Source organism: Aegilops tauschii, chromosome 3, assembly GCF_002575655.3.
Source record: "Aegilops tauschii subsp. strangulata cultivar AL8/78 chromosome 3, Aet v6.0, whole genome shotgun sequence".
In the NCBI taxonomy this organism is placed as follows: Eukaryota; Viridiplantae; Streptophyta; class Magnoliopsida; order Poales; family Poaceae; genus Aegilops; species Aegilops tauschii.
The window spans coordinates 509,172,762-509,187,382 of NC_053037.3; the positions used below are offsets into that span (position 1 = coordinate 509,172,762).

The 14,621-nt window shown below is 43.6% G+C and overlaps 2 protein-coding genes across 25 annotated transcripts; one reads left to right on the top strand and one right to left on the bottom strand.

Moving 5' to 3' along the window:
- Positions 1–1,270: 1,270 nt before the first annotated feature.
- LOC109732528 (uncharacterized) lies at positions 1,271–12,617 on the bottom strand. 24 transcript variants are annotated; one of them, XR_012205464.1, is made up of 13 exons: positions 11,445–12,617; positions 10,533–10,943; positions 9,827–10,454; positions 9,231–9,393; positions 7,597–7,728; positions 7,382–7,494; positions 6,963–7,024; positions 6,668–6,742; positions 6,062–6,223; positions 5,659–5,959; positions 2,517–5,563; positions 1,805–1,874; positions 1,271–1,720 (listed from the first exon to the last, which is right to left on the bottom strand). XR_012205464.1 is itself a non-coding variant. In XM_040404506.3 (4 exons), exons 1-3 carry the CDS (start codon positions 11,613–11,615, stop codon positions 9,837–9,839), a joined length of 1,200 nt encoding a protein of 399 aa, XP_040260440.1. In that variant the 5' UTR covers positions 11,616–11,758; the 3' UTR covers positions 9,169–9,393; positions 9,827–9,836. The 24 variants fall into 24 exon arrangements, 1 of the variants encoding a protein (XP_040260440.1); XR_012205459.1 differs by having other exon boundaries at positions 2,517–3,729; positions 7,382–7,513; positions 11,445–11,758; XR_012205458.1 differs by having other exon boundaries at positions 7,382–7,513; positions 11,445–11,758.
- On the top strand, positions 8,279–9,741 carry LOC109732527 (protein ALP1-like). Its single transcript, XM_020291682.4, has 2 exons — positions 8,279–8,556; positions 8,627–9,741. The coding sequence occupies exons 1-2, from the start codon at positions 8,306–8,308 to the stop codon at positions 9,660–9,662; spliced, it is 1,287 nt and encodes a 428-aa protein (XP_020147271.1). The 5' UTR covers positions 8,279–8,305; the 3' UTR covers positions 9,663–9,741.
- Positions 12,618–14,621: the final 2,004 nt, after the last annotated feature.

Genomic DNA, 14,621 nt, shown 5'->3' on the forward strand with positions numbered 1-14,621 from the left:
GCCACTAGGTGGGGACAACCCACCTGGGCGCGCCCTGGTGGGTTGTGCGCACCCAGGTGCCCCCCTCCGGTGGATCTTGGCTCCGAAAATTCTTATTTATTGAATAAAAAATCCTCGCAAAGTTTCGTTCCAATCCGAGAACTTTTATTTCTGCACAAAAACAACACCATGGTAGTTCTACTGAAAACAGCGTCAGTCCGGGTTAGTTTCATTCAAATCATGCAAATTAGAGTCCAAAACAAGAGGGAAAGCGTTAGGAAAAGTAGATACGACGGAGACGTATCATTGGGCTTGTTCTTGAGTGTTCCTCTTGTGATTTCCCCTCTTGTCCTTTGTGTTCTTCGCGTTCTTTGTGGAGCCCCCTCCAATTCGTGAAAGATCTCCACTCACAACACCAGTATTGTCCTTCGGGCCTGGGGCGGACGGGCCATGGTACCCTGGTTCCCACTGGGCTGACAACGTGGATGATCTTGTTCAACACTTGCACACCAGCATACCACACATCTAAGCATACTACCAATCCATCTATGACCACTAGTTACCAATGCTTCCCAGCATAAAAACAACCCCTAGCATGCTTCAAATCCATCACAACTAGCTACTACAACATCACAGTCAAACAGATCGGAAGATCTAACCCTACCACATCGACAGATCTAGGTAGAACCAGTAGAGAAGGAGGGTGATTGAACCTACAAACGCCATCGGAAGAGCCGCGGAGGAGGTGCTTGGCACGTCGGAGAAGAGGAGCAGTCGATTCGCCGCCGCTGTCAACCGGTCGACGGAGTAGTTGCACCGCTTACCTCTCGTCGAAGTGGATCCGCGCCAGAGGGAAAGCACGAGAGAGGGGAAATGTTGGCGGGAGTTTTGCCGCGGCGGTCACCCTGCCTATATAGGGCGACTGCGGTGACTCGAATTCGTCCCGCCGCTTTTTCAGAGAAGCGCCATTGCTCGCGCCATCTCCCTGCCTACATCTGCGCAGCGCAGCATTCCCCTCCCCTGCACCGCTCGAGCCTGGCTCGCTGTAAACTGTCGATTCGGCCGTTCCCAGCGGGCCTGGTTGAGCACTGCTTTAAGATTTGTGTGAACCAAGATTTAGATGCGGGTCAGGCAAGCAAACAGACCGAAAACTGCGCAGGCCTGGCTGGGCCTAATCCAAGATGGCCGGCGGCGCAGTGCCGGTTAGGTATACCCCCTCTCTTCTCCAGCATCTGTTCAAGATTGCTAGGTTTGGAATAGAACCTAGGGGCCACAAGCAGGAGGTGCCCGATTTCAGTTCGATTCGATCCAATTTCGTTTAGATCTGTAATACTGGTCGACCATGATTCGGGCCGGGAGCGGAGTCCGACAAGATCTCCGTCCGGCGAGACTCATATAAATTGCTCTCAGAGGCTTTTTGGTTTTGTCTTGCAACAAATCGCAGGCTATTACAACGTTTTGATCGATGTCGAGCTCAATTTCATCCGAGGAGCAGCGGAAGGCGATGATAGCTGATACGGCCGTAATTGACGATGATGCAGCCAGCGCGGTGCAGCAGAAGGAGGTGATAAAGAAAAAGACGAAGAAGAAGACTTTTCGGCTGCCAGACGACGAGTTGGAGCTAATCTTGGCTTTCAAGCCATCCGTACATTACCCTGATCCCATCTTCTCCCCGGTGCTAGAGGAGAAGCTGCCCGACACCGTTCGGGGAGTGCGGGCCACCATGGCGAAGGCTGATGCGCTGTTGGAAAAGAACCATGATTCAATAAGCTCTGAGCATGCGAGGATTCAGGCGGAGTACCAGGCTAAAGGGTATGCTACTTACCAAGCCGAGGTCACCGACGACGAGGAAGAAATCATTCAAGTTCCTAGACGTGGACGGAGAAGACACCGGCCTGGAGTAGTGAAGCGTAAAGGAGAGATCAAGAAGATAAATTAAGGGTAAGGTGTACAAACATCATGTTAATTGGTCGTTTTTTTCTTGCATAAAACATCGGTTTCTCATTAGGTGCTCTGCAAAATAAAAACGGCCATAGAACATAGCTTTTTTATTCTGAAATCTACATTAGGTTTGTGGACTGCTGTCACTAAAAAGTTCGTCTGGCCAACCATGCCTGTGTGATTTTCGGAGGGATTGTCATTATAAACTATGCATGATATTGTCTCATCGCTTATTCATGGTTATATGTGTTGTAGGGTACCAGGCTAATTGGTGTACTGCTGGAGCTAAGTTCGGTGTACTGCTAATCGTTTATATTGGTGTTTAATCAATGAGGCTTAATAATTCAGTTCAGTGTACTTTTTTATACTCAGCCATGTTTGGAAAGATATTAAATGTTTCGTATCACTATAAAAGGTATTATGTATTCCTTGTGAGTTGCAGCAGAAATTAGTAGCAATCAAGCAGTTTTACGTATTTCCCACCAAAAAGAACTTTGTGCACATGAAAAGCTTCCTAACAAATGACATGAAGTACATTGTGTAAGTACACAAGTATTAGCCAGTGCTGAGTCATTGAGTTTTTGTTCTGTATTTACCCTGCATCTCCTGTAGCTGCAATCTTATGGACCCATCCAATTCAATCCCTGCCAACGTCTTGGCTATGATTCTCAACGGGCACGGTTGATCTGCATTAGCTTCAATAGGACTAGAGTTTTCTGCCATAGCTTCATCCATGGAGTAGATATTAAATGGAACAGGAATCATACCCTTTAATCTTGTAATACATATGCGGGCTCAACCGTTGGACATCAACGACAGAGATACAATGGCATGTAAGCATTGAACTATAGTGGAAACTTAGAAGCAAAGGGACGCTTTGCGGCACTGTTTGTTTTCTGCCGGTTGATGATGGAGCTCTTTTGCATGTTTGACATGAATTGTTTTCTACTAAATGCAGAATACTTGTAACCTCACATCTAATAAAACGAAAACCGTGAGACATCCCCATTAACATCATGATCCCATAAAACCATAGTTTCTTTCTTCCAACCAACCCCCAAAAATTCAACATGTATGCTGCATATGCACTGAAGAAAAATTGAACAGATAAAAGATCATTCTTGTTGACATCAGGTGTTTTTTTTTTGAATAGTTTGGATAGCTTAGTACATGTGTCACGTGGTTGTTTGAAATCAGGTCTTTGGTAATGCCCTAAACAGCTTTGATTCTGCACAATGCTCCTAAATAGTAAAACGTTGGTGTACAAATGCCATCTAAACTATGCAACAGGAAGGTCCAGGTAATATAGCATAAAGCACAACAATTTAGTAAATCTTTACAGCTCCATTTATGGTTTGCACTAAATTGTTTTAGCAAATGTTCACAATTAATTCATTTAGGGATCCAACCTACAAAACTTCTCAACCATCCTCTCACTACCACGTGTCCTGATAAGGAAGAGGAGTAGAAGAATTCAATATGGACTACATACGGAGCAAAATGAGTGAATCTACACTCTAAACTACGTCTATTATACATCTGTATGTAGTCTATATTAAAATCTCTAAAAAAAGACTTATATTTAGGAATGGAGAGAGTATGAGTCATCCAGTGAGCAATTCAGAGCATTGTCTCTGCTAAAATAAGCTGTAAATCACACTGAACTAATTTTATGTAAAGATGGCATCTTAAATGCAAAATAGTAGGGCTATATACTCACTCGGAGACTTCCTTGCAAACATTCAGTACCACCTAATTTAGATTGTATTGTTCCTTCAGTTCCAGAGAAACATCAACTCATTTCCTCAACTGTAGAGCATATGCTATAGATATATCACAAAACTACATATTTGTATGCACCAGAATCACCATCTAGTATGACCACCCAAGCAAACCAACATGAATTACTGGGTTTATCCAGCACCACAAAACTTTGTTTGTCAATATTAAAATAGACTAGCTGGGCAAAGGCGCGGTGCCGCCGCGCCCGTGAAATGCCCGTTAGTGGGTAGGGTATTGGCGGGTATGGGTAGGGCATGAGGGTGCCCCTTATTGGCTTAGTTATGATTCATACGATTGCCCCCTTCTCTGCTTCGATAAAAGGTAATGTCCTACCTGACTGAACCAAAAGATGGTTGTCTGCATTTCATTCTCCTCTTTACAATGGTCTCAAAGTTCCTAATTAATTTTAATTTATGTTATGAGTGTCTATTCCAAAATGCGGAAACTCTGCAATTTATATTTATGTAAGTTCTGAAAGTTTCTGTAATCCTGTGCATCAATGCGCCAGCAAAGCCGAAGAAAATGCTTAAAAAAGATCAGCAAGCATATGCATGCAACAAAGTAACACTAAAGCCTGAAATAAATAAATAAAGGAAGCAAAGGCTAATTAGGAGCACCTAGCAAAGAAACACATATTGCTGCTTCTTAGTATGATTCAGAAGTCTGAAAAAATATTTTACTAACATGACATGGCACAATTGGAAAGAAAAAAACTTTAAAGAGCAAATTACTAATACATCATGCAATAATCCAAGTAAACTCCTAGTAGCATTGCTTGTTACAGAAACAAACAGATCATGTGTACTTGAAACATTCAAGATCTAGCATCAGGAACGTGTCTTTAGCAGTAAATTGCTCCTAACATACAGTTGTTTCTACAGCTCCTCAACATGAGAATTTTGTGATGCGACTTCCCTTGTTCTCACAGCCAAGCAGAGGAAATGATAAATTTAATCTGCAAATACAAAACTACTACTCCCTCCATCCCATAATATAAGACTTTTTTTGACACTACATTAGTGTGAAAAAACGTTTTACATTATGAGATAGAGGGAGTATACTATATGAGTTAGAGCTCCATTCGCTATATTCTTTGAAAATCTTATTAATAAGCGGAAATTCATTATGGGTCGTACTACCATATGATCTCATTATCGGATCTGTTGGTTCACATTGGGATGGGAGCACAAAGCTGTATATCTTTCAGTATTGCGGTTGCAAGCTTCCGTATTGAACAGTAATACTACTATATGCAAGTATGAGGCATATCGCTGCTTCCTTTATGATTTAACTAGCAAAAGGGCCCATGCGTTGCAACGGGTAGAAAAGAGAAAATGCAAACACCCATGCCTGCTAAAACAACTATATACAAGGTCACTAAAGACAACTATTTTTCCATGATATAAATGTAAAGTGGAGCATAAGTTGGTGAAGAAGTAATCCAAAAGATGAATGTTGAGTGGAACATAGGTTGATGAAGAAGTAATCCAACCGGTACATCATTTTATTCATTATATCCAGAAGCATGATGCAACGAAAGCTAATTAATTGTCCAAATCTGTGATGGAAAGAAATATAAGAACTAAGTGGTTGATAACTCGCATCTTGCCAGACAGCATATATGACCATCGATGTGAATGAAAACATTAAAAGGCGATAAAACTACTTTTTCCAGAATAATAGACCACCGCAATCATGGGAGTCCAGTTAACAATTTTCATTGAAACTAAAAGCATTATTGAATAGAGCAAATAAACTGCAACTTTATGAATTCTATTGACCAGTTTGTTTTGTCATGATGGTTCTGCTCATAAGGATCACGTGATGTCGCCATGGCTACTGAAAACTATGTCACCAGTAGCTGTTACGACAATACCACGATCTTGTAAATTATCCTTGTAAGAACATAAAGTTTTCTGAAGAAAGATGTCCCATTGGGAAATGCATCATTCTCACCGCATACTGAGGTGCATGCCGACGCGTGTAAGATGGCGGCCGAGGTTCTGGTTTCCTCGCCCGATGAGGCAGATCCCGCGTCACACAGGGGACATGGCATGGGTAGCGGAGGATGCTTGAGGTGGCTGCACGGGCTACCGCCCCGGTGGTGGGGACACTGCATAAATGGGAGGGCTGATGTTGCAGCAGGCATGGAGTGGCGGCGACACCCGAGCACGTATTGCGCATTGAAATGTCACACAAAAGTTTCACACGACTGATTCAACACTCGCGCGAGGGAGAGAGACGTGCTAGTTTTTTTCTGTAAAAGGAAAAGAAACGGAGGTGAGAGACGTACGTAAAAAAGTAGAGGGGGAGAAGGACAATATATGAAGCGGGCTGGAGCAGATGGTAGACGGCCAACCTGGCGTCCTGGCCGTTGTCGACAGCCACCGCCATGAACTGTCGTCTCTGACCTCACTGATGTTAGGCCTCAAGTCAACCCGATGCTTGAAATCAAGTTGTGTGCATGCTTCAAAATTCAGTTCAGAAGCTGCAAGTGTTCAAAGTTCAGTTCAGAAGGTACCTGCAAGTATTCAAAATTAAGAATATTCACATCATAGCAAAACAGAGAAGGGAGAGAAGGAACGACCAGGATGTAAGCTTAATGCTAGCACTCAATTTGATGGTTGACCATCTTGCTTACTCAACATGCAGATTAATTGTAGTTTATTAATCATAATATGTGCTATTCTACCATAGGTATTAACACAAGCACTGTCCTGCTAGAAAGAACAATGCACTGGAATCAGAATAGACACCAGAGAAACTCGCTGCAAATCATGCCAAATAGAGATGAACATACATGAAGCCATACATCCATTACCCAGAACCAAGAATACCATGGTATGAGGGGGAATGAGTGCCATAGCATGGAGCTACCACAGGTTCAGTCAGAAAGACACAATTGGTAGTAATAGAAATCAAGTGCTTGATCAATTGATATACTAACGATAGGAAAGTGTAGTACCAGTTCAAGTTTGTAGTACACAATGGGGATGTCACCTCTATATCAAAAAGATGATACCTTGAATAACTCCATGAACTGTGACACAAATATAAGACTGATGAGTAAAATCGGCATTGACATATCACAGTACAGGAAAACAATTAGCATACACACGATACATGGAGGAAATTGTAAGTATATATAATGCAGAAGATCAAGCCAGGTCACAACACCATTATAGAAGATACTACCAGGCGGGAGGTTAGAACACAGTAGAAGCGTTGGACCTGTATGACAATTAACAAAAGAAATTCACCTGCTTCCCGTTCGGTACCACCTCAAGCTTTTTAAAATCCCCGTCAACAACATATTTTCTGCCTAATAGAAAACAAATCAATTAAGTGTAGTTCTTGTAATCAACCACAATATGATAAGAGTTCTCTTTTATGGAAAGAAGACATGAGCATTCATTTGAAGTTTGTGCTTTTACCATGTGCCATTTCCCCCCAGCATATCCCCTGTTTCTCAGTTGTAAAGGTACACAATTGACTGTGCTACTTTTTTATACCATAGTAAGCGGCTTTGTTATATGGTTCCCTAAAACATAGTACAATTTATTGCTACCATAATTTTCTGATATGAGTCTGGTTAGCTTTTGTTATCTGTTCGCCAACACTTTTCTCACTCTTGGGTTTATTTATAGGCATCAGAACACAAAGAGAAAAATTGGCATGCCTTCTTCGGCAGGTTTGACACTTCACAGATAGTAGTAACAACATCAAATCCTCTTCTTTCTTCAACTCTTGTAGCACTGCCGACGCCTTTGATGCGGAACATCTTGACCCTTCCTGGTGATGAATGTGATCTCTATATAAAATGATAATAGGTTCAACGCTAGAATTGGTCTAAAGTCATTTGACACTTCCAGGGAGCACTAAAAGGATTTGTACCAGGCATTTCACATCAAAGTGTGACATCTTCACTGGGTGCCTGTTTATTGGTGGCTATGATTCACTCATTGGAGTAGATTCCCCAAAAAATGGGGAGGCCGGAGGCACATTGGAAACCCATCCAGAGTTGGCCTGCAGAGTTGGGAGTATATAGTCAATGTTATCAGGACTTTGCAGATTCAACTTCTCAAGCAAAATCATAGTAAAATTGAATCGTTTTACACATTATGAACATTCAGAAGCAGCGAACAAACCTATTAGGCATCTATTGACTGTTGCTAAATTGTGTCTGACAGCATCTCCAGTAGCTTGTGTATATTTGGATGTCTATATATCCATATAGACAATGGTCTAAAAAGATTCCCTCATATAGACATCCAGTTTTGCAACAGAACGTCTATATACAGAACATCTATATTCTCTCTCTAATATTTTAGTATTATTTTGTAACTACCAATTCAACTACCATTTTAACAGTAATTCAACAATTTACTTATTACAATGTTAACGGCTACTTTTCAAACGGCTATATTTTCAACAGACACTTTTCAAACGGCTCTATTTCCAACGGCTCCATTCCAACAGCTCTATTCCAACGGCTATATTCCAGGCCTATATATACCACCCCTTCTCACCTCTCTCAAATCATTCCATCTTGTGCTTGTCTCATCTCTCTTCCGAGTCCGCCTGTCTCCTCTCCTACAACACAATGAGTGAAACAGTGTTTGTTTTGGATATGCTCATGAATTCGTCGTCGTCGTCTTCATCGGACAAGCACGAACTAATTCTTGCAGCATTTGCGGAGTGCGATGAGGAAGAGGAGGCAAATGCTCGACGTCATGGCGGTTCCACGCTGGGACAGCAGTATTTGTATCGCGGAAGAGATGCTGGATTTGTTCTACTGTGGGACGACTACTTCAAAGAAAATCCCACCTTTCCCGAAAGTTATTTTTGTCGAAGGTTAGTATTACTACAATATTCTGTATCTGCCTATTTTTCATCTCCCTATCTCATGTGTTTATTCGCACAGGTATAGAATGTCTCGTAATTTATTTAATCGCATAGCTGAAGCAGCACTTGAGCATAATAGTTATTTTAAGCAAAAAAGAAATTCTGCTGGAGCTCTTGGATTGCATCCTCTGCAAAAGATGACAGCTGCAATGCGACTGCTAACGTATGGATATGCCGCCGATGCCGCGGATGAGTATTGTCGGTCTGGAGAATCTACTAATCTAGCATCTTGCAAAAAGTTTGTGATAGCTATTTGTGAAGTCTTTGGGGACCAGTATCTGAGATCTCCAAATGGAGAAGATACTGCTAGATTACTTGACATAGGGGAGCAAAGAGGTTTTCCTGGTATGTTAGGGTGTATAGATTGCATGCATTGGACTTGGAAAAATTGTCCTAAAAAATGGCATGGCATGTTTAAAGGTCATGTGAATAAGCCCACAATGATTCTGGAGGCAGTTGCATCGAAGGATCTTTGGATTTGGCATGCATTCTTTGGTTTACCAGGGTCTCTCAATGACATAAATGTTCTTCAACGTTCACCTCTGTTTGCAAAGCTATCCGAAGGTCAAGCTCCAGAAGTGAATTATACCATCAATGGTCATCCGTACACAATGGGGTATTACCTTGCAGATGGTATATACCCACCATGGGCAACATTTGTGAAGACCATACCATCTCCAGAAGGCAGAAAAAAGAAACATTTCGCCAAAAGACAAGAGGGAGCCAGAAAGGATGTGGAGAGAGCCTTTGGAGTTCTGCAATCCCGCTTTGCTATTGTTCGGGGACCTGCCAAAGGTTGGAAACGCAAAGAAATTGGTGATCTAATGAAAGCTTGCATCATAATGCACAATATGATAGTTGACGACGAGCGAGACAGCGGTCCACGAGACTACAACTACGACTCTATGGGAGTAAAGGTGGTCCCATCTCGTTCTCATGCGGAACAATTGAGTGTGTTTATTCAAATGAATCAACGGATCACAAACAGAGCATTTCACTCTCTGCTTCAAGATGATCTAGTTGAGCACATCTGGCAGAAGTTTGGAGATGAATGATTATGTACGCAGTTGTAATAATGTAGTTGAATCTTATCATGTACTATTTCAGTTATGGCATAATGCAATGTTTCCAATATACTGCAATGCTTTCACAACTAGTTTAGACAATAAGCAGTTCACACGGCAAATAGTTGACATGACAAATAGTTTACACGACAAACCTGATGTGTTCTATCGGCGAGCGGCAATCTCATTCTGCTTGTTGATGTAGAATTGTTGTTGTGCCCCACTCATAGTACTAGTGTCCATGGACATGATCTTCTCTTCTAACTCAAACTGTTTCTGTGCCATCTCCCTCTCCTTGATTGTCATTTGCCTCTCCCTCTCTTGGTTTGCCATCTGTCTCTCCCTCTCCTGGTTTGCCATCTGCCTCTCCTGCAATGCAATTTGCTTCTCCTGCAATTCAAATGCTCGCTCATAACGAGCATTCTTCGCGGCCTCTTTCGCCTCGGCCTTCTCTAGCTTTTGTGCCCACACAGTTTCTAATGATAACTTGGGAGCAAGAGCATCGGAAGCAGAAGCTTTAACTTTCCGTAAACGTTCTTTATCTCGCTTATTACCATCAGGCCTTATCTCTGTATCAAGAGCATCAGTGGATCCGAAGTCTTCATCATTAGAAGTTGTACCTGGACTTGCATCCGAGGTCTTCTTCTGCTTTTTCGGAGGCCCCTTCGAAACCACACGATTCTCCCACTTCGGATGCTTTTGCAACTCTAACCAGCAATGCATTAATGCAAATGGCCTGTTTTTAGGATCTTTGGACTTGTATAAAACAAGTGCCTGGGCTTGCTACACAAATAAAAAGGCTATTAAACTCTCACAAAACATATGAAAGTTTAGAACCAAACTAAAAAGATGGATGCGTACCTGCTGAGCGATAGTTACCCCACTTTGGTTTCTATTAAGAATTTGCTGATAGTATCCACAAAACTTGCTGACTTGTTCATTAATAGTGCTCCAACGACAAGTGATTGCATTTTGAACACGCACCGGCCATGACACTTTCTTGCGCGTGCTGTAGTAATCATAAATCCTACCCCAATAAGAATTTGATGATTGATCTGTCCCTATCACAGCATCCAGACTGGTGTGCAACCATGCTGCCACCAACAATTCATCCTCTTGACTAGACCAATTCTTTCCTTTAGTGGATTTTGCTTTGGCAGATGCAGACACTTCTTGAGTTGGTGGCATCTCTTGCTCCCCAACTGGACTATCTGGCACTTGTGGTGATACACCGAAGTTCAACATGTCGAGAAAACGCTCGTCTCCTTCCATCTGCAAAAAATGGCAGAAATTTCATATGACAATACATCAGCAGTAGCAGCATACAGGGGCAGCAAAATTCACTCTTGATCTTCAGTAGCAGCATACAATTTCACATGACAATACATCACCAAACTAGCATCAACAATATCAATCTTCAGTATGCACACATGTTTAGCAGCAAAATTCAGCATGCACACATATTTAGCAGCAGCAGTAGCAGCCCCCTCCCTCGACCCAGACGCGGCGGCGACGGCGACCCCGCCCTCGACCCAAACCCCCGACCGCAGCGCCCCCGACCTCCACCCCAATCCCCGAGCAGCGCCCCCACCCACCCCCCCCCCCCCACCCCAACCCCCGAGCGGCGCCCCCTCCCTCGACCCAGACACGGCAGCGGTGGCGACCCATACGCGGCGGCGGCAACCCGTATGCGGCGGCGGCGACGGCCAGATCCACAAAGGTTGGATCCTATCCTCTCATCCCTCTCTCGCCGGGAGGAGAAATTGAGCATACCTCGCCTCGGGATGTTGTGGTGTGGCGCGACGACGACCTCGCGGCGGCGTCCTCTTTGTCTCCAGAGCAAGCGACTTGGCGGGAGAAAGGGCGACGGAGTTGGCGGGAGGGAGAAAAAGTGGCTGCGGTTGAGCTATGGACGATGCCTTCACATCGTCCAGGCCTGGACATTGTGGAGGTGGATTTAGAAGATGTGCATGTTTGGACATCTATTTACACAAGCTGTTGGACCTCCATTTTGGGCTCACATTGTGAAAAAGTAGTATAGACAATCATATAGACAAGCTATTGGAGACGCTCTTTAAGGTGAGGAAGTCATCAGAGAAGCTGTTGTGTGAATTGAACATGTACACAACGCCCATGGGTGCTGCCCCCACTCAAAAAAATCTCGCATATAAATCAACCAGTGGAGAGCATGCGCATGCCACCGAACGCTGACGCGGCCTGAAGGTTGTTGTTGGCCACGGCCACGGGCGTGTGATGGCCGGGCACGGCTCATGCACCTCCTCCGGAGGTAGGAGGAGCTCGCCCAGTGAGGTTGCCGCTAATGCTCGGGATGCTGGAGGCGCGCGCCGTCGAGGTTGCTGGGCGGCCGTCGTTGGCGGGGGTTGGGTGCACTGGATGGACGCCGATGAGCAGCTCGTCCGTGCTCCCCGCATGGCCGACGAGCAGCTAATCCATGCTCCACCCCGCCATGCGTTCCGCAAGGTGATGCAGCCGGGGGACTCTCACCAGCTGGATCCCATGGCCTTGATCTGTTCCTTTGGTTGGGAACAATAAACAATGAAAAAAATAACGTGGTCCTGAAAATATGCTATTAGCGTGCTATAGCGCGCTACAACTTGCTATTAATAAGACATTGTACATGAATTAATTTAACAAGGCAATTCTCTACACACTATAGCGTGCTATTAGCGGCGCTATAGCGTGCTATTTTTTTCCAATGGGAACAACTCGACATCGGCAGGGATGGAAAAGGCATGGGAATTTGGTCGTGCTCGTCCTCGGCGACGAAGGGAACCGGAAGGAGGCCAACTACAGGTGGAAGGCATGGAAATTTGGTGCGTGCTCATCCTCGGCGATGAAGGGAACTAAGGCCGGCGGCAGGTGGAGCACAGCGGCCGGGCGTTGCGTGAGATGCGACGAATCCTGCCGATCTCGACCGGATTTGGCGACGGCAGAACGCGGACGGACACCGCAGAGAGGATGGATGTGGGTGTGGCGGCGGCGGAGGAACCCTCATGTTCTGGGGTTTTTGATTTTTTGCCCCTTCTTACTTTGTACTTTGACAATCTGCCACCGATTACTTTGTAATTGATTTTTTGCCCCACGTTACTTCACACCTTGATCTTTTGCCCCTGTCAAGTGGGACCCATGATGAAATCCCCAATTTTCCCTCATGGGAATTTGGTACGTGCTCGTCCTCGGCGATGAAGGGAACCGGAAGGAGGCCAACTACAGGTGGAAGGCATGGAAATTTGGTGCGTGCTCATCCTCGGCGATGAAGGGAACTAAGGCCGGCGGCAGGTGGAGCACAGTGGCCGGGCGTCGCACGAGATGCGACGAATCCTGCCGATCTCGACCGGATTTGGCGACGGCAGAACGCAGACGAACACCGCAGAGAGGATGGATGTGGGTGTGGCGGTGGCGGAGGAACCCTCATGTTCTGGGGTTTTTGATTTTTTGCCCCTTCTTACTTTGTATTTTGACAATCTGCCACCGGTTACTTTGTAATTGATTTTTTGCCACACGTTACTTCACACCTTGATCTTTTGCCCCTGTCAAGTGGGACCCATGATGAAATCCCCAATTTGCCCTTTGCATCGATTGACCACGCCACGGGACAGCATTGATCCCCGAGTTAATTGCAAGGAACTACCACACTTCAGCACGTTGTAACGGATCAGTCCCACTAGTCGCTTCTGTTGCAAATCAGTACCATCTCAGAGCCTAATTGTTGCAAAACGGTCTAAACCACCGTATCATACTGTATTGATGCTGTTTCTGACCAGGAGGGCCCGCCTGTCGGGTGACACGTGCCATATGTTTTTGCAGAAAGCCCCCTTGCATTATATTTAATCATGCACATGCACTTTGCGGAAGTCCCGCTTGTGCGCGCGCGACGCTGTCACCACACCAGCCAAGCTCAGTTATTCAGACTAGGATACTAATGCTTTATATCTTTTACTGTTAATAAATAAAACAAAAAGAAAAATGACGATGCCACCAGGATTCAAACCTGCGCCAGCGACGGACGGCGTGCGCACACTAACCAACACCAACACCTCACACACATGCTCGCGTAAAAAATGAGACATAGTGTTTTTATCTAGTTTAGACACGTCCCGACATTTTCCTTTTTTTGTATGTTATTTTTGTTTTCGATTTATTTTATCTTTTTACAGATCTTCGCTATTCTTCGGGTTTTCATGTTTTTTTACATTTCTATTGTATATATTATAGGTGTAGTATGCAATATTTTTTGCAAATACACACTGAACATTATTGTATAAATACAAAATTTTGTTATATACATTGAACAATTTTTAAATATACAATGAACTTTTTAAAAATATATAAGTTCCATTTATTTGTACGTGTTTTTTATTTTGGATTTTTTTTATGTTTTTCAGATCTTCGTTATTCTTTTATTATTTTACATTTCTTTTTTACATAGGTTTAGTATGCACTATTTTTTTCGGAAAACACAATGAAAATTACTGTATATTGTTTAATATACGATGAACAGTTCTGTTATATACATTGAGCATTTTTTAAAATATATAAATTCAATTTTTTATGTGTTTTTTTGTTTCGGATTTCTTTTATCACTTTTCAGTTCTTTGGTATTCTTTGGATTTTTAAAAAAATATTTACATTGCAAATGGGCCCTGCCGCATGTTTAATAATGTAATAATTTGAAGATATTTTATCCAAATTGTACAACAATTTCGAGCCGGTGGCTGTAGGCGCATGCACCTATGTAATTAAATTTTTTTTGAAGTAACCTATGTAATTAATTAGTATTCGCATTTGTCTAAAAAAACCTGGCTGTGCAAATTGTCCTGCAGCCCGTTTAACAAGAGCTATGCACCTGTGTGTTGTAGTGGTTACCGCGCGCATGAGATCCGGTTCAGCGCTGGTTCAGATCCTGACGACCGCCTTATTTTTTGGTTC